This window comes from Mustela erminea, chromosome 19, assembly GCF_009829155.1.
Source record: "Mustela erminea isolate mMusErm1 chromosome 19, mMusErm1.Pri, whole genome shotgun sequence".
Taxonomy (NCBI): Eukaryota; Metazoa; Chordata; class Mammalia; order Carnivora; family Mustelidae; genus Mustela; species Mustela erminea.
Genome location: NC_045632.1, coordinates 25,654,475 through 25,674,442, shown reverse-complemented (window position 1 = coordinate 25,674,442; position 19,968 = coordinate 25,654,475). Strand labels below are relative to the sequence as shown.

At 35.8% G+C, this 19,968-nt stretch overlaps 1 protein-coding gene across 1 annotated transcript in view; it reads left to right on the top strand.

Moving 5' to 3' along the window:
- ITFG1 (integrin alpha FG-GAP repeat containing 1) overlaps nucleotides 1–19,968 on the top strand; it is a 293,792-nt gene that overhangs the window by 130,652 nt on the left and 143,172 nt on the right. Inside the window, exons 9-10 of the mRNA XM_032326067.1 lie at nucleotides 5,992–6,086; nucleotides 8,745–8,917. Coding sequence (XP_032181958.1) covers nucleotides 5,992–6,086; nucleotides 8,745–8,917 — 268 coding nt within the window. The remainder of the gene's footprint in view (nucleotides 1–5,991; nucleotides 6,087–8,744; nucleotides 8,918–19,968) is intronic.

The window sequence follows — 19,968 nt, the reverse complement described above, 5'->3', positions numbered from 1 at the left end:
AACTTTTGTCATATGCATTTTGATTCTGCTCTCTGACCAAATATAAAATACTTAATTATTAGCATTTATTTGAAGCTTTTTGAGTATAAATATCTTACTAAATAAACTAATTTACTTTTACTATCATTGTTTGCTTCCTTATTCTTATCAAAACAAGAGTTTGAATCATTTGCTGCCCTTTTTGCAAGTGTGGATTTTCATATTTAAATGTATTTTGTTCTTTTGAAGTAAAGGCCTTATTTTGGATGCAGAATTGTATTGACAGGAAAAGACTAGCAGCCACCTTTCCTTCCCCTATGCCACAAACATTAATAAATTTATAAAGCAAAAAATAGGATCTTGTTTCAGCTTCTTGTTTATTTTAGAATTCAGATTACAGGTTGACTTGGCTGATGATTTGTCTTGATAGGTTACTTTATTACTAGGATTAAAGACATGAAAGAAAATTTTAATCACTTTCATTTAAATTGAGCTAACCTTAAAATGATCCCCACACACACAATTTCATATTATGTTGGGAGCACTCTGAAATAAATAGAGAAAATAATACTCTTTAAATATTATTCAACACAGTGGAAAATAAGGAGAATGTCAAAGTAAGCTAATCAGTTATATAACAAATAGAATAGACTTTTTCCTATGTTGCCCACATGGTTTTAAATAATATATGGTTTGATATTTAAAAATATATTCAAAATGCTTAATGCATTATTAATAGGAATATTCCTCATTTTAACTGATACATGAACATTATGTAAAAATTTTACTATATCCATACACAAATAAATGTATAGTGTTCATTTTTGGTAACAAAACATAAAAGAATTATAATTTCACAACATATTTGATAATACAAAATAATAAGTACAGAATTATAGATTTAATCATAAGAATCTTAAAAATAATATTGAACCTTCCTCCCCATACCCTCCTCCTAGTTTCAAATGTAAAATAAACAAGATCATTACCATGCAGAATGTTTAGGAGACATTTCCACTATTGTGTTTCTAGAGGTGACTGGGCAGGAATTAAGCCTCTTTACCCTATTATATCCTTCTCACCAAAACAGTTGGTTTTTACCTCTGTTCCTATAATAGAGCAAGGAAAACTCAGAAGAGAAAGTGGAATATGCTATGACTTTTATAAAATCTTTAGTAAGGAAAAAAAACTACTAAGACATAGTTGTCAAAGAACCAGTATATTCAGCAAAACAGAAAGCATCAGAAGATGAGTATCCTGAAGACATTAAAGCCTAATAGATACTTAGGTATTGAAATGACAAAAAATATTGTATCATCAATAAAAACAAGTAATAGAATTGACAGGAGAAATCTGTCATGAAAGTCCTATTTCATGACTATCTACTCACAAAGCCTAAACATATTAAAGCAGATTTGATTCACTGTGTGTATTTTTGGTCCTACCTCATGCTTTCCAGCATTACCATGTCTGATAGTAACCAGCAACATCTTAAAGAAATATAATTTTTCTGTTTTGATCATATTTATATCTTTTGACAATATATGTTTCTTATTTGTAAAATTGTTAAGGCCCTGGCACTTTGGAGGCTTATCTTTAACCATATCACTATATTAATACTGTGTTTATATGAACACAATTAAAAATCAACCTGTATGTTATTCAACATCTGAAACAAAATTAAGTAAACTGATGTATGTATTCATAATTCTGTCATTCTGTCCTTTAAAAATGAATATTTTAAAGAAATTAACTATATTTCACATGTTAATGTGATAATATGTTATTCATTTTTTCCTCATTTTTAAAAATAATATAGCAGTGGTCTCCCATTGTCATACTTTGGTTTATGAACTTCTTTTAAAAAGCTGAAGAAATTAAATATTTTCATTCATGCCCTCTTTTTTTATATATATCACCATTTATTTTTAAAGCCTGAGTTTTATTTTCTTGGAAAGCCTAATCTGGCTATTGTGTTAGATTTTGTTTAAGATTCAAATTATTTCTGTGTCAATAATTTCAGTATGTTAATGATGTGTTCTGAAAAATATAGAGTGATATATTTCATATATTACAATGGAAATAAGGAAATGCTTTTTCAGTAAATGGTTTTTTATTTTAGCAAGTGTATTTCCAGTTTTATATGAATCACAAAAAATGTAGTTTAATATGTGAATACATTATCTGTCATATGTCTCACATGCCTGTTGACAAATGTGATGGGGAAGATGTTACTTCTACTTAAATTCTGGATCTTTTAGCAAAAAATTCAGTTTTAAAGGCCCTGTACAGAAATCTTTCAGCCTTGTGTTGCCGATGTTAAAAGTTAAATCCTTGAATTCTATTTAGAACTTTCTAACATTAATTAGTTGTATGACTTGTGATATTTATATCTTGCTCATGCCATAGCCATCCATGAGTAAATTTTCCAGATGGTGGAAGGAGTCATTTGACTTATTCCCCATTTGAGCTGTCATGACTTGTTTTACTCTGTAATTCAGAAATTACTGATTTGTTTTTGTTATTGAACTCAAGAGTTCCAGGTTATAGAATTAAATACTCTACCATTCTACTTATATTTTTTTCTCCATCTATGGAGTAACATTCATCAAATCCTAAATTGTTACTTTAATTTTCCGTGACCAAATGTTTCGGTGTTTCCTGCTATAAGCATTAAGTGTGTCCTGGAAGTGAGAACTCTAAAGAAAAATCAGTGTGTCCCTCCAGAAGTTACTCGTCTTTTTTTACTCTGTTGCCTCCTTCAAAGCACAGTATACCACTGTCCTAAGTACACACAACATACTGTAGTGATAAAGGATGTATAGAGATAATGTACTCCATTATGGTTATTTACTGTTTTACAGTATTTTCCATATTCTTTCCCCCACATTTAATCCTCTCAATGACCCTTTGCAGTAGCTAAATTATGTTCCTTTTGATCATTTTACAGGTAAAGAAAAATAATACAGAGGTAATGAGTTTCGTGAAAACTAGATCATTCAGTAGGTGGTATGGAATAACTGGATAAAAAAGTTCAGTAGAATAATAACTCATAGCTAAAGCCAGAATAAATTCTAAGTGAATCAAAGACCTAAACGCAAAAATAATGTCCCCAAGTCTATGAATTTCAGAGTTCTTTTAACTTATAAGGAAAACCTAGATGCTATAAAGAAAAACATCAATAAATCACAGACAAAAGAATAGTTTTCTTAATATAGAATGACTCCTGCAAATTGGCAGGAAAAAGACCAACAACATTTTAATAAGGAAACTAAAAAAATTAAAACCACTATGAAATATAATTTTCACTTATCAGAGTGGCAAAAATCAGAGTATTTGATAATTCATTTATTGGTACAACCTCTGTGGTGAAAATGCTCAAATTATAGTCCAAAGTATACACCTAGGGTTGGGAACTTCTGCAATTCTTTCACGGTGTCCATAAGGTCAAAACTATCTGCGTGATCATATTTTGATCCAGTTGGCCTTTTTAACATTCTTGACATCAGCTCTGATAATCTAAATGCAATAGTGAGTAAAGCTGCATGCCATTTAGCACAAACTAAAGTAGTAGCACCACATTTTATTAGCATGCATTGTATTCTTCACCATTACACACTCATAGTGTGTCTGTCATGACTTGTCATGTCATGACTTGTTCTACTCAACTAGTATACATTTAAGCAAACTCTCTAAGAAATAATGTGACTATGAAGAAGTCATGCTGATGGAAGGATCAGTCTCTGAACTTGGACACATTCCTTAAAGAAGACCCAGGAATTAATAACTTTGTACTTAAAATTTCCTTTGGGTGTGAAGTTGGACTCTCAGCAGCTTTTCTATTACTTCCTCTAGATACCAAAAAATAACACTGACAGCACAAGGAAGACATTCTCTGATAAAGTTCTCCATGTCATGACCATATCTAAAATATTGTTGATAATTTATACTAAAAGGTATGATTAGGAATTATCACGAGTTTGTTGTATGTTTATTAGATGGCTATTTGCCAGCATTAAATGTCAGCTACCTCATAGTTGAAATACTTTTAGGAAATAGGAAGCTACTCAGAAGAAAGGAAGTAGGAAAAAATAAAAGTGTAAATCAGAATCTAACCTGAATATTTTGCCATGGGGTAAAAATGAAGGGCAGAGACTTAGTAATGGTCTTCTAATTTGTCCCCCCATTAATTGGCAGTAAAATGGCTTGGCTTTTAATGAAGTCTTCCTAGATCCTGCTTATAAATCATATTTTGTATTTAATTCATTCTTACTTGGATAGCTGTTTTTTTTATTTATCTTTAACTATGATATATGTTTATGCCCTTGATAAGACTTTTCCTTTCCAAGTATTCCTGCCTAGAGTTTCATCTCTCTCTCTCAACTTCTTTCTCAATAGTCTGAATCTATATACTGTCAAATTGCAGATGTTCTCCATACTTCCATTATTAATTCAACTGTTTTTACTTAATGTTTTACTCCTCTGTGTAGGGTTCATTATCACTAATGATATTAATTGTAAGGGTCATAGGTAACTAAACCATGAAATTAAATTTTAAAAGTTTATTTTTCACTATGCTGCACCTTTTAATTTTCCTTGCTGTGGTAAACTTCCATGGACTAGATTTTCAGCCCACTCATCCTAAAATTATTTTTTCCCTTTTGAATGTATTACTGAAGATAGGATAGGCTTGTTAAAATTTTATATTTCCTTAATATATAAGCCTACATGTGAAAGAGTATTTCTCTATAGCTAATCTTTACTCTCTCCTTCAAACTGAGGGCACTTGTCTCAGACATATATTATATGTTAATATAGCAAATGAGTGAATGAAACAACACAAAATTTAAAATCTAAATGACTATTCAACTATGCATGTCACTATAGCAATTTAACTCTAGGACATCAAAATCTTAAACCTTATCAGGTAAGGGGCAGTAGGTAGGAGAGACCATTAGAGGAATTGATTCCAGGTTCTTCAGTAACCTCTTTTCTGAAGGTCTTTGCAAAACATTGTGCAGTTTTGTGAGTTGTTTTTTGTTTTTTGTTTTTTAGATTTTATTTATTTATTTATTTGAGAGAAGGAGCGAGAACAGGAGTGGGGGTAGGGAGCTCAGTGGGACAAAAATCCAAGACCCTGGGAATCCTGGGTGGCTTAGTTGGTTAGGCTGCTGCCTTTGGCTCAGGTCATTGAACCCGGGCTTCTGGGATTGAGTCCTACATGGGGCTTCTTGCTCGGCGGAGAGCCTGCTTCTCTCTCTGCCTCTTCCTGCTGCTCTGCCTGCTTGTGTTCTCCCTCTCTCTCTTTGTCTGACAAATAAATAAATTAATTGAATCTTTAACCAAAAATAAAAGAATCCAAAACCCTGAGATTATGACCTAAACCAAAATCAGACACTTGTCCAGCTGAGCAACCCAAGCACCCCCATCGTGCAGCTTTTCAAAATCCAGTCAGCTGGAAATGACATCTGTATTCTCTTTGTTTGCCTTTTTATTGGTAAAAATTTATTGATGCCTTTTAAAAGCCAAGGTGCTGAGAGCTTTAGAACTTTTGAAGTTCATACTATGTAAAAGATATTTAAGAGAATGTGTGAAGATAAATTATATGTAAAGACACGTTTTAAATAAGCCATATAATAATGAGTTACTATTGACATGCTTGTTTTTCTCCTGCAGCAGCAATGATAATTATGTAAATAAGTCAAAAGCCACATTGTTTAAAAATTGATGATTTTAACATTAAAGCCTGAACTGGGGTTTTTTTTCCCAACATTGGATAAATATTTAACTGCAGAAAAGTGAGCAATTTAAAACAAGACACAATCCAGGTAGTAGATGGCAAGGGCCAGAGTAATTGTTTTAATTGAATCACATTTATAACAAAGTCGTACGTCAATTTCTTTCATTTATTCAGATTGATGCAGACTTTGAACAAATAGGAAATGTAATCTGCCATACAAGAACACTTTATTTTGTAGCTGTTAATGGACTCTTGAAATTTTCTTTTGGCAGATGGAGATGGACACATGGATCACTTACTGCCAGGCTGTGAAGATAAAAACTGCCAGAAGAGCATCATTTACTTAGCAAGATCTGGAACGAAACAGGTATATCAGCTTGTTTTTTTAATGTCAATACAATTACCTTCTTAAAGAAAATCTTCAGAGATTAGAAAAAGTATCTGAATAATCAGAACACAGTGAAACCCTATACAAATTATTGACTTCCTCATTTTAATTTAATGAAATAAATTTGAATATTTTTGTGTTTATTTATTGAGAGGGAAAGCACTGTTATAATCATTTCTGGTGAAGAAGACCAGTCTTTGTCCTGTAATTAAATGACCCATTCGCATTTTACAGGCTAGGAATATTGTAAAATGCACTGTAACTATAACAAAAGGTTATGGAGAAGAACATCACATCTGTTGTCAAGGCTAATCTTGTCTTTATTTGTGCTAAATAGATCCGTTTCATTCTCTCAAGCTAACATTTTACCTATAGCTTATGGATAAAGAGTTTAGAATCCACAGATTACTGTGGCAGTGATAGGTTGTAACACTGAAAATTTTTCCTTATTGTTAATACTACCAGAGAAAACCAGTATTATTATAGTACTGGAATTACTCAGTTTTGTTTTCTATCTTAGGGTAAAAAATTATTGCCCTTACAGGAAACCACATTTTATGGTAAAACACTAAAGAAAAATCTTCATACAATCAATAATCTAAAAACATTTAGATTCTGTACCTATAAATTTTATTATCTTAAGCTTTTTTAAGTTTTTAATCACTGAAAACATGAGGTCAAGTAACACCTAATCATGTTTCATAGGTATAAGTAAACATAGTAATTATAGCCTGGCTTCAAGCAACAGACTACTGTAAGAATATTTTCAAATTATACAGTCATCTCTCTCTAGGAAGATAAATGTCACAGTTCTTTGATGACTATTAAGGATGTCATATTAATAAAAAATCTTTTTACTTTTTAGACCTTAATACATTTACCTTAATAAGAACACTTTATCCTCACTAATAAACTGTCAACCTTTTCAGAAGTTTGTGATAACAGCATTTTGTGAAATTTCCCATCTTCTTCCAAAACAAAACCAACTATTTTTTCAAAGTCAAATGAATCATTAAAACATTTTGATGATAAATAATATTTTTTTGCTCTTTGGAAAGATTGAAAAATTAATCTAAGATGTAAATGAGTTTTTTTTAAACAGTTATTTCCTATAAATATGTATTTATTGTTAGCTTTTTTTTTTCTTTTTTTTTAAAGATTTTATTTATTTATTTGACAGAGAGAAATCACAAGTAGACGGAGAGGCAGGCAGAGAGAGAGGGAAGCAGGCTCCCTGCTGAGCAGATAGCCTGATGCAGGACTCGATCCCATGACCCTGAGATCATGACCCAAGCCGAAGGCAGCGGCTTAACCCACTGAGCCACCCAGGCGCCCCTATTGTTGGCTTTATTTTCTCTTTTTCTTTGGCAAGTTATGCTTTCTTTGGAAAACCTAGATTATGTTTGGGGTGCCCAATGTACTAATCTCTGTTCAAGAAACCATTTTTAATATCGTTTGACTTGAAGCCATATAGAGTCACCTGCTTAAAAGAAACCTGTGTAGCCTGCTGTCATTTCAAGCCAGCTGCGCTGGTTTCAACATCTCTAGGGTGTGTGCCAGTATTCATACTTTGAACTAATTTTAGGCGTATCTATAATTTTAATGGTATGATTTCTTCTCTTCAGATTTTTACTTTGCATTAGCTTGAGTGGATTAGGGTACTCAAAAGAGAAATGGATTTCCAAAAGCTCTTTTTGAAATCAACTTTATTCTCTCTGGTCTCTTCATTATAATCAATATAAAAATAAAGAACTTACTAAGCTGTTTTGGTGACAAAGCTCATCCCCCTGGACAGGCAGAGCTTCTTCAATGCTGGTGTTGTCAGGGAACCTCAGAACTCTTGGCTCTGAAGATATTGACTGAAGTCATCATCATGTATAAAAGGCAAAACAGGGGAACAAGGGAGATTCTATCATCTTCCTTCTTCCTAAGCTGATCCTTCTGAAAGGACACCAGTACTAGATAATATTACAGTTTGCTCTCATTTAAAAAAATATTCATTTGCTGGGGCCTACGTGGCTCAGTGGGTTCAGCGTCCAACTCTGGGTATCCACTAAGGTCATGACCTCAGGATCTTGAGATCAAGCCCCCTGCTGGGCTTCATTCTCAGCGGGAGTCTCATTGAAATTCTCTCTCTCCTTTTCCCTCTGTCCTTCCCCCTTATTCTCTCTCTCTCTCTCTCTCTCTCTCTCTAAAATAGGTATCTATTTAAATTTAATAGGTATCTATCTAAAATAGGTACCTATCTCTCTAAAATAGGTAAATAAATCATTAAAAAATATTCTTGAAATTACATTTCCACTCAACACAGCTTTAAAATGGGGAGATTCAACTATAGGAATCAGTATCAATTCAAACCTAAGATTCTGTGATTTTGTAAAAATTTTTCAAAGGCTCTATTGTACCAGTTCAAGGAAAAATGATTACGATGAAATTTAAATGGGACTTTATTTTTTCTAGAGTATCAATTATCTGTTCATCAAAGTAAATTATAATATCCTTAGGTTGTAGAGATAAAGAAGTTTAAGTAAGATGATGCTTATGAAGACTTTTAATAGATTGTTTGTTTTGCGAATGGTGAATTTTTTTTTTTCTAAAGTAACTGTAAAATCTAATCTTTTTCCTCTTATTCCATAGTGGGTTCCAGTCCTGCAGGAGTTCAGCAACAAGGGCACACTCTGGGGTTTTGTGCCATTTGTGCATGAACAACGACCAACTGAAATACCACTTCCAATTACCCTTCATATTGGAGACTATAACATGGATGGCTATCCAGATGCACTTGCCATACTTAAGAATACATCTGGAAGGTATGGAAATTAAGTCAAGTGAGAAATATTTGTGGAAATTCTTTGATTTGATACTTTGTTAACTGAATAGCTCCTAAATATGGTAGAGTACCTTAAATAAGGAACATGATAAGTTTGATTTCTAATTGCTTATGTCGTAACTAAACTTCCAGTGGCTTGGAATACCTGTTCTTTTCCACAAATTTATTTTCTGTAGAACAGAAACAAAAATTTGAAAAATGTTTTTCATTCAGAAATAGTTTATTTTTAGAAGGCCAAAATTTTTTTCTTTAAAAAGAGTACAATTTAATATTCAATTCAGTAAATATTAGCTGAGCCTTTTTTATGTGTAATTACACACGATCCCTACAGTCAGGAAGCTTCCATTCTGGAGATAAGAGACAAGCTGGAAAGCAAATACTGAAATATCTGTATTACATTCAATAATAGAGGCACATATAGAGGACAGAGTGATTGTACTCTTGGTTTTTTGTGTGATTTTTTTTCCTGCAAATAGTTGAAATTTTATTTCCTTGTTGGTTTAATATCTGTATGTGAATATAGATGATACACAATGTTACATTAATTTCAAGTGTACAACCTAGTGATTGGACAAGTCTATACATTATGCTGTGCTCACCACAAGTGAGCATAATTGTACCACACAAGCACAGCATAAGTGTGCAGCTACCATCTGTCACCACACAACACTATTACAATACCATTAACCAATATTCCTTATACAGTCCTTTTTTTATTCCTGTGACTTACTCTTTTTATAAAGGAGGCCTTATCTCTTACTCCCTTTCACCTGTAAGGCCAAAATTTTTAAAACCAAATAACCCAGTTACATTTTCAGACTGAAAACCATCATGCTTAAGAGCTGAACCTCGGCTTCAGTCTGAGTCCAGCCACTTATCACCCATCTGACCTTAGGCACATTACATGACCTCATCTGTAAGACAAGAGTAATAATTGTATCTGTCTCTTGCAGTTGTAGTGAAGATTAAATGAAGTAAAAATAAGTGAAGGAATTAGTGAGTACCCAGCACGCACAGACTTTTAGTGAATATTGCCTTAGTGTTGTTTGTTTATAACTGCACAGAAATTCAAACATGATTATTGATATTATTCGTATACATAAAATGCATATTTACTACATTATCAGTGATTTTGAGTGCTGCAACTCCTTTTTTTCCTTAAGTACAGGTACCAGTAAATAAACCAACATGGTTAAATTTATAATTAGACTGACTCTTTGCAGATTCTGTTCATAAGATTCTTCCTAAAATTTTAATACCTTATTGTTTTCTTCCTATGATTAATTATATTTTTTGGCCCTTATTCATTACTATCTCCTGCATCATTATCTACACAGTTTATCCTCTGTGCATTAATTCACTCTGGAATTAATGATGATTCAGCTTCACATTTCCTACCAGGCACATGATGCAAAACAACTTCCCTGGGGCGGGGTGGGGAACAGATATATTGTTGCTTTTAACACCAAACAATGTCATCTAGAAATCTGATTTTTAGAGGAACATATATTATTAGTGAGTGTCCCTAAATATTGTAGAAAATTATGGAGAGTCTGTACTTAAATTTTCTAAGGATTTGATTTGAAATTATAATTGCTCTAAGTTATATATGTGGAATTTTCAAGGGACATGATCATTATGCTTCATAACTATGTGTCTGAAAGCAATTTTTTTAATTTAATTTTACTTTTTCAGTGTTCCAAGATTCATTGTTTATGCAAACACCCAGTGCTTCATGCAATATGTGCCCTCTTTAATACCCAGCACCAGGCTCTCCCAACCCCTAACTCCCTCCCCTCCAATACATTCCCTTTGTTTCTCAGAGTCCACAATCTCTGAGAATCAGAGTCCACGAATCTCTGGTTCGTCTTCCCCTCCAGTTTCCCCCAAATCACGTCTCCTCTCCACCCAGTGTTCTCCATGTTATTCCTTGTGTTCCACAAGTAAGTGAAACCATGTGATAATTGACTCTCTCTGCTTGACTTATTTCACTCAGCATAGTCTCCTCCTCTTCCATTCTTTTGTTGTTACAAAAGTTGGGTATTCATTCTTTCTGATGGAGGTGTAATATTCCATTGTATATATGGACCATATCTTCTTTAGCCTTTCATCTGTTAAAGGGCATTTTGGCTCTTTCCACAGTTAAGTGACTGTGGCCATTGCTGCTATGAACACTGGGGTACAGATAGCCCTTCTGTTCACAATATCTGTATCTTTGGGGTAAATACCCAGTAGTGCAATTACAAGGTCAGAGGGTAGCTCTATTTTTAATTTCTTAAGGAATCTCCACACTATTTTCCCAAAGCGGCTGCACCAACTTGCATTCCCACCAACAGTGTAATAGGGTTCCCCTTTCTCCACATCCTCTCCAACATTTGTTGTTTCCTGTCTTGTTGATTTTGGCCATTCAAACTGCTGTAGCATGGTATCTCAGTGTGGTTTTGATTTGAATCTCCCTGATGCCTAATGATGATGACCATTTTTTCATGTGTCTGTTAGCCATTTCTATGTCTTCTTTGGAGAAGTGTCTATTGATGTCTTCTACCCATCTTTTGACATAATTATCTGTTTTGTGGTTGTTGAGTTTGAGGAGTTCTCTGTAGATCTTGATATCAGCCCTTTGTCTATAGTGTCATTTGCGAATATCTTTTCCCATTCCATGGCCTGCCTCTTTGTTTTGTTGACTGTTTCCTTTACTGTGCAGAAGCTTTTGATCTTGAGGATGTCCCAAAAGTTCATTTTCACTTTTGTTTCCTTTGCCTTTGGAAACATGTCTTGAAAGAAGTTGCTATGGCCAATGTTGAAGAGGTTACTGCCTATGTTCTCATCTAGGATTTTGATAGATTTCCTGCCTCATGTTGAGATCTTTTATCCATTTCGACTTTATCTTTGTGTATGGTGAAAGAGAATGGTCAAGTTTCATTCTTCTATACATAGCTATCCAAATCTCCCAGCACCATGTACTGAAGAGACTGTCTTTTTTCCACTGTATATTTTTTCCAGCTTTGTTGAAGATTAGTTGACCGTAGAGTTGCAGGTCCATATCTGGGCTCTCTACTCTGTTCCACTTGTCTATGTGTCTGTTTTTTGTGCCAGTACCATGCTGTTTTGGTGATCAAAGCTTTGTAGTAAAGCTTGAAATCAGGCATTATGATGCCCCCAGTTTTGTTTTTCTTTTTCAACATTTCCTTAGCAATTTGGGGTTTCTTCTGGTTCCATACAAATTTTAGTATTGTTTGTTCCAGCGCTTTGAAAAATGCTGGTAGAATTTTAATCAGGATGGCATTGAAAGTATGGACTGCTCTAGACACTATAGACATTATGACAATGTTTATTCTTCCATGAGCATGGAATGCTTTTGCGTCTTTTTGTGTCGTCTTCAATTTCTTCTGTGAATGTTCTAAAGTTCCTTGAGTACAAATCCTTTATCTCTTTGGTTAGGCTTATTCCCAGGTATCTTACGGTTCTTGGTGCTATAGTAAATGGAATTAGTTCTCTAATTTCCTTTTCTATATTTTCATTGTTAGTGTATAAGAAAGCAACTGATTTCTGTGTATTGATTTTGTATCCTGCCACATTACTGAACTGTTGTATTAGTTCTGGGAGTTTGGGTGTGGAGTCTTTTGGATTTTCCAAATAAAGTATCATGTCATCTGCAAAGAGAGAGAGTTTGACTTCTTCTTTGCCAATTTGAATACCTTTTATTTCTTTTTGTTGTCTGATTGCTGTTACTAGGACTTCTAGTACTGTGTTGAACAACAGTAGCGAGAATGGACATCCTCGTCGTGTTCCTGATCTCAAAGGGAAGTCTGTCAGCTTTTCCCCATTTAGAATGATATGCACTGTGGGTTTTTCATAAGTAGATTTTATGAAGTTGAGGAATGTTCCCTCTATCCCTATACTTTGAATCGTTTTAATTAGGAACGTTACTGTATCTTGTCAAATGCTTTCTCTACATCAAATGAGAGGACCATGTAGTTCTGCTTTCTTATCTTACTGATTTGTTTTATCACATTGATTGATTTGCGAATGTTGAACCACCTGCAACCCAGGGATAAATCCCAGCTGGTCATGGTGGATAATCTTTTTCATGTACTGTTGGATCCTTTTAGCTAGGATCTTGTTGAGAATCTTGGCATCCATATTCATCAGGAGTATTGGTATTTTCCTTTTTGATGGGATCTTTGCCTGGTTTGGGGATCAGGGTAATGCTGGCTTCACAGAAAGAGTCCAGAAGTTTTCCTTCTGTTTCTATTTTTTGAAACAGCTTCAGGAGAATAGGTATTATTTTTTCCTTGCATGTTTGGTATAATTTCCCCAGGAAATCTGTCAAGTCCTGGGCTCTTGTTTTTTGGGAGGTTTTTGATCCCTGCTTCAATCTTGTTAGTAGATATTGGTCTATTCAGGTAGTCAATTTTTTCCAGATTCAGTCTTGGAAGTTTATAGATTTCTAGGAATGCATCCATTTCTTCTAGGTTGCTTAATTTATTGGCATATAACTATTGATAATAGTTTCTGGTGGTTATTTCTATTTCCTTGGTGTTAGTCGTGATCTCTCCCCTTTCTTTCATAATTTTATTAATTTGGGTCCTCTTTCTTTTCTTCCAAACTTTTTCTTGTGGTTGTGTTCCAGGTTCAAAGCATTGTGGTCTATGAATATGTAGGGAATAATCTCAATCATTTGATAGTAGTTGAGCCTTGATTTGTGGGCCAGTATGCGGTCTATTCTGGAGAAAGTTGCATGTGCGCTCAAGAAGAACAAATATTCTGTTGTTTTAGGCTGGAATATTCTCTATATATCTATGAAGTCCACATGCCCCAATGTGTCATTCAGTGTTCTTGTTTCTTTGTTGATTTTCTGCTTCAGTGATCTGTCTGTTGCTGAGAATGGCATATAAGATCCCCTACTATTAATGTATTCATTTCAATAAGAGTCCTTATCTTGATTAACACTTGGCTTATGTAGTTGGCTGCTCCCATATTGGGGGCATAAATATTTACAATTGTAAGATCTTCTTGGTGGGTAAACCCTTTAAGAATGATGTAGTGTCCTTCTGTATCTCTGACTGCAGTCTTTAGTTTAAAATCTAACTAACCTAATATGAGAATCACTACCCCAGCTTTCTTTTGAGGCCCATTGGCATGAATGATACTTCTCCATTCCTTTACTTTCAGTCCCAATGTATCTTTAGGTTCCAAATGTGTCTCTTGTAGATAGCATATGGACAGGTCCTGTCATTTTATCCAATCTGCAACCCTGTGCCGTTTTATGGCAGCATTTAGGCCGTTCACGTTCACGTTGAGAGTGATTATTGAAAGATACGTTTTTATTGACATCATGTTGCCTGTGAAGTCCGTGTTTCTATAGATTAATCTCCATAAATTTCTGTTCTGTGACTCTCTTGGGTCTTTCTTCTGTTATAGAACGCCCCCCCCTTAATATTTCTTTTGGTGCTGGCTTTGTGGTCACATACTCTTTTTTTTTTTTAATTTAATTTAATTTATTTATTTTCAGCATAACAGTATTCATTATTTTTTCACCACACCCCATGCTCCACGCAATCCTTGCCCTCTATAATACCCACCACCTGGTATCCCAACCTCCCACCCACCCCCGCCACTTCAAACCCCTCAGATTGTTTTTCAGAGTCCATAGTCTATCATGATTCACCTCCCCTTCCAATTTACCCCAACTCCCTTCTCCTCTCTAACTCCCCATGTCCTCCATGCTATTTGTTATGCTCCACAAATAAGTGAAACCATATGATAATTGACTCTCTCTGCTTGACTGATTTCACTCAGCATAATCTCTTCCAGTCCCGTCCATGTTGCTACAAAAGTTGGGTAATCATCCTTTCTGATGGAGGCATAATACTCCATAGTGTATATGGACCACATCTTCCTTATCCATTCGTCCGTTGAAGGGCATCTTGGTTCTTTCCACAGTTTGGCGACCGTGGCCATTGCTACTATAAACATTGGGGTACAGATGGCCCTTCTTTTCACAACATCTGTATCTTTGGGGTAAATACCCAGGAGTGCAATGGCAGGGTCATAGGGAAGTTTTGTTTTTAATTTCTTGAGGAATCTCCACACTGTTCTCCAAAGAGGCTGCACCAACCTGCATTCCCACCAGCAGTGTAAGAGGGTTCCCCTTTCTCCACATCCCCTCCAACACATGTTGTTTCCTGTCTTGTTAATTTTGGCCATTCTAACTGGTGTAAGGTGATATCTCAATGTGGTTTTAATTTGAATCTCCCTGAGGGCTAGTGATGATGAACATTTTTTCATGTGTCTGATAGCCATTTCACATACTCTTTTAAACCTTCTGGTCTTGGAAGCTCTTTATCTCTCCATCCATTTTGAATGTCAGCCTTGCTGGATAAAGTATTCTTAGCTGCATGTTCTTCTATTTAGTGCCCTGAATATGTCTTGCCAGTCTTTCTGGATTGCCATGTTTCTGTGGACAGGTCTGACGTTATTCTGATGGACCTTCCTCTGTACATAAGGAATCTCTTCCCCTAACTGCCCTTAGAAGCTCTTCTCTAAAATTATGATTCATCAGTCTCACAATTAAGTGTCTCAGGGTCTTTCTAGATTTGTTGATCTTATGGGGTATTCTTTCTGCCTCTAGGACATGAACACTGGTTCCATTCCCCAGATTGGGAAAGTTTTCATCCAGAATTTGTTCACCTGTATCTTTTAGTCTTCTGTCTTTTTCCACCCCTCAGGGATCCCAGTAATTCTGACGTTGGAATGTTTCATGGCATCATTTATTTCCCTAAATCTGTTTTCTTGGCTTCTAAGCTGTTTGTACCAGGCCTCCTCCTGATCCTTTTTCTCTTATCATTTTGTCCTCTAGGTCACTGATTCTGTCTTCTGCCTCAGTTACCCTAGCTTTTAGAGTATTTCGATTAGAATGGATCTCATTGATAGCAAAGTTAACTTCTGCCAGATAGGCTCTCACTTCTGCCCTTTGAGATTCTATGTTGTCACTAATGGTTTTCTCCAACCTAGCCATTGCCTGGGTAGTGTACCCTTTCCAACATACTGTTTATGTCCATATCCAATAGTTCTGATGGAGAGGGCACAGTCTCCGAATTTTTCCTCTGTTGGGTGTTCCTCCTCCTAGTCATTTTGATGAGAGCTGGTTGAGGGGATGGATAACTGAATATATCAACCACAATCCAGGCAAGGTGCACCCCGGAATGTTTCAGAGCAATTAGAAGTCACCACCAAAAAGAAAGAAAAAGGATAAAAAAAGAGACAGAGAGAAAAGAGAAAACCTAGCCAGAATGAGCCCCAAAAGTAAGATTTATAAGGTATATAAATAAAAACAGACAAACAAAAAGACCAACAAAAGTAAATGGTAAAGAAAAAAAGAAAGAACTCAGCTAAAATGAACCACAAGGATAAGTTTTATATAATACCAGAACAAAAACAAATATACAGAAACACTGACAGAAGAAGAAGAAGATGGGAGGGTGGTTCTAAATCCTTGATGTGGGTGAGGAAAGTTATTTTATTTAGTTCTTCCTAGGTGTATTTTGATATCTTTGGTAAAGGACTCAACTTTCCAGAGATAAAAGGTGATTAAAATTGCTTTATATATAGGGGTAGTATTGATTATGGAAAGAGGATTATTTGAAGCTTGTATCTGTAAGTATATTAAAAAAAATAGAAAAGAAAAAAAACACAGCTATATGTATGAAAAAAGTTCAAGTTAAAATGTTGCTATAAATATGTTGTATTAAACTTCTAGTTTTAATGGTAAGTTAAAAAAATTAAAAAGAACTAGAATCGTAAGAATAAATTAAAAGTTGTAACTATGAAATATACAGGTTTTAGGGCAATACTGGGAGCTTCATATATTATTTTCCCCTGATGTTGGGGTTTTACAGTTTTATGGGGACCATGTGGTGGTTGTCCTCTCATTCTTTTGGCTTGCCTTCTGGGAGAGGGGCCGGCCACATTGTTTTTTGGTCATTCTTGCTTGGATTGCGTACTGCTGCCCCAGGGCTCTGTGGAGACTGGTTTTTCAGGCTTTTGTTCTCTGGAGGTTTTTGTTCTTTGGTGGCTTTTTTTTTTTTTTTTAAGATTTTAATTATTTATTTGTCCAAGAGAAAGAGAGAGCACGAGCACACACAGGCAGGCAGAGTGGCAGGCAGAGGTGTAGAGAGAAGCAGGCTCCCTGCGGAGCAAGGAGCCCGATGCAGGACTCCATCCCAGGACCCTGAGATCATGGCCTGAGCCATCTCTGGTGGCTTTTTGCAGCTTTTTGGAGGTGTAATGGAAAGCATACTGCACCCAGACCCCTGCCTCAGAGAGAAGCCTCAGTCTGCTCCCTTCTGGGTGGTCCAGAACACACAGACTCCGCCTCTGCAAACTTTCTGAACAGCACAACCTCCCACAGGTGTTGTGCACCCCCAGCCACTACCTCAGTGGTTGCCTCCGCCAAGGAATCCCGACCACAAGTAATGCTGGGTTCTCCCAGGCCAGGGCTGAGAGCATCCAGACCCTTGGCTGGTGGCAGGAGACCAGGGTCCTAAAGAGCGCCAGCTGACACCCACACCAAGCTGTCTCAGGTGCAGGCTGGAGTGTGCTCACTGTCCACGGTTCCTCAGGGTGTGCAGATTGCAGGAGACTGTGTCCCTAGAGAGCACCAGCTAGCGCCCACTCCAGAAGCTCTCACATGTGGGCAGGACTGAGCCCAGCTGAGCAGTGGTGCAAGCAGTGGACTGGAGGCTGTGCTGCACTCTGTCTGGCACAGTTGGTCACTGGCGGTGGCCATCCTGGGTCTGTGGTCTGACCGCCTGGTTCCACCAGTAACCCCTTCAGATCTTTTGCTGTTTTTGAATGCCTTCAACCAGACGCCACACTAATGCTGGTCTCCAACCACAGGGCACTTTCATATTGGGGTATTACTTTCCAATGGATCACTTCGGGTGGCTCCCTCCCTCTTCTGCTTATACTCCGATATCCGTCTGAGCATTCCCTGAGTGTTCTGGTAGATATTTAGCTCACTTTAGGAGGCAGTTGAAACAAGGTCTCCTATTTCATCATCTTGCCCCTCCCACTGTGTGAGGCAATTTTAATGTAAAATGAAACCTCTGAACTGAATGTATTATTCCTTTTAAAGGTGTAGTGGCACATGAAAACAAGGAAACTTAAGATTATTTTATTCTGGACATTAATTCTATTCAATAGAACAAGGAATTGCATCTGAAATTCATTTTAAGTCTATGATTAGTCATCCTTAGAAGAATATCCAAACAATTAATGTTTTGGTCATAAGGGTCTTTTTTTTAAACCTAGTGAGTTATTTTGTTGTTATTATTACATTTTAAGTCCCAGTATAGTTGACATACTGTGTTCTATTAGTTTTAGGTGTATGGTATAGTGACTCCATTCATCAGCTGGTGCTCATCACAAGTGCCCTCCTTAATCCACATTACCTGTTTCTCCCTACTTCCCTCCCCTTCCCTCTGGTAACCATCGGTTTGTTCTCCATAACTAAGAGTTTGTTTCCTGGCTTCTCTTCTCTCTGTCTTTCATTTTCTTTGCTCATTTCTTTTGTTTCTTAAATGCCACATCTGAGTAAAATCATACGGTATTTGTCTTTCTCTGACTGACTTACATTACTTACCATTCTACACTCTAGCTCCATCCATGCCATTGCAGGTGGCAAGATTTCATTCTACTGAGTAACAGTCCTTTGAGTATATATTGTCATAAAGTTTTTATCAATATTTTCTTTTTTTTTAAGATTTTATTTATTTATTTGACATGGAGAGAGATCACTAGTAGGCAAAGAGGCAGACAGAGAGGGGGTAAGCAGGCTCCCTGCTGAGCAGAGAACCCGATGCCAGGCTCGATCCCAGGACCCCAAGACCATGACCCAAGCCAAAGGCAGAGGCTTAACCCACTGAGCCACCCAGGTGCCCCAGGAGGACCATTTTTTATAAGCATTTTATATGTAGAGGGCAGCACACTTCATTAATTACAGAGAGTAGTGAATGATATATGAATGTGTATGCTTGTCTTTCCAGACAGGCCATATGATAAATTTCATTACTTACATAGTTTTGCTACCAAGATAAATTTCAATAAGCCTTTCCTATATAATCAATGAGTACATTGCCAATTTTTGCATTAAACTATGCATTATAGAGTAAAGTAAGCTTTTTAGTTATTGAATCATTAACATATATAGTTAACTTTTATAAATGGTGGAGGAGTACTGGGAATAATATAAGTATATTACATTTATAAAAATCCATTTTATTTCATTTAAATTAGCTTCCTTACTAGAATAGTAGCCGCAGTTTCATGATCTCTAAAGAACAATAACAGTGCTCCTTCATAAAGCAGAAACGTGAAAGATTTTGAACTTCTATTTTTGTAATTCTTATCAGCTATATGAATTAGACTAATGGTGGTAGACTGGCACTATGGAATCCATTTCACAGGATGACAGAATGTAAAATGACTCTCCTATTTGTCCATGAACAAGGCAGGACTTAGATTCAGACCTCTCTTAGGTATGTACTTGTGTTCAGATGTATTAATGAAAGAAGAAATAAAATATACACTTCTTTCACTACATTATATATCCCATAAGTTTAAAAGAAAAGCTTATTTCTAAATGCAGCTTAGAAGAGAAAGACAAAACCATGGACTTTGGATTCCAGTTTAAATACTAGTGTGCCACTTAGGAGTTGTTTCCTTCAACAAGGTATGTATCCTATCTATGTATCTCCAAATCTATAAGATAAGAATAGTTATGCCTTCCCTACAGATTTCTTTTGAGGTTTTCATGAAATACCATTCCTTCCCCACTTCCCTCTCAAGCTAACCTTATTAAGAAACCTGTATTTAAACTAGCCTGTCAAGAATATGAATGTTGACTTTAGTTCCAAAAGACCTGTTAGCAGCTAGGTAGCTTCTGACGATGTTATTGTCAGGGAAAGAACTGATGGCTAACTTTGAACCACAACTCCTAAGCCCAGCATGTTTATGTATTAGAAATTT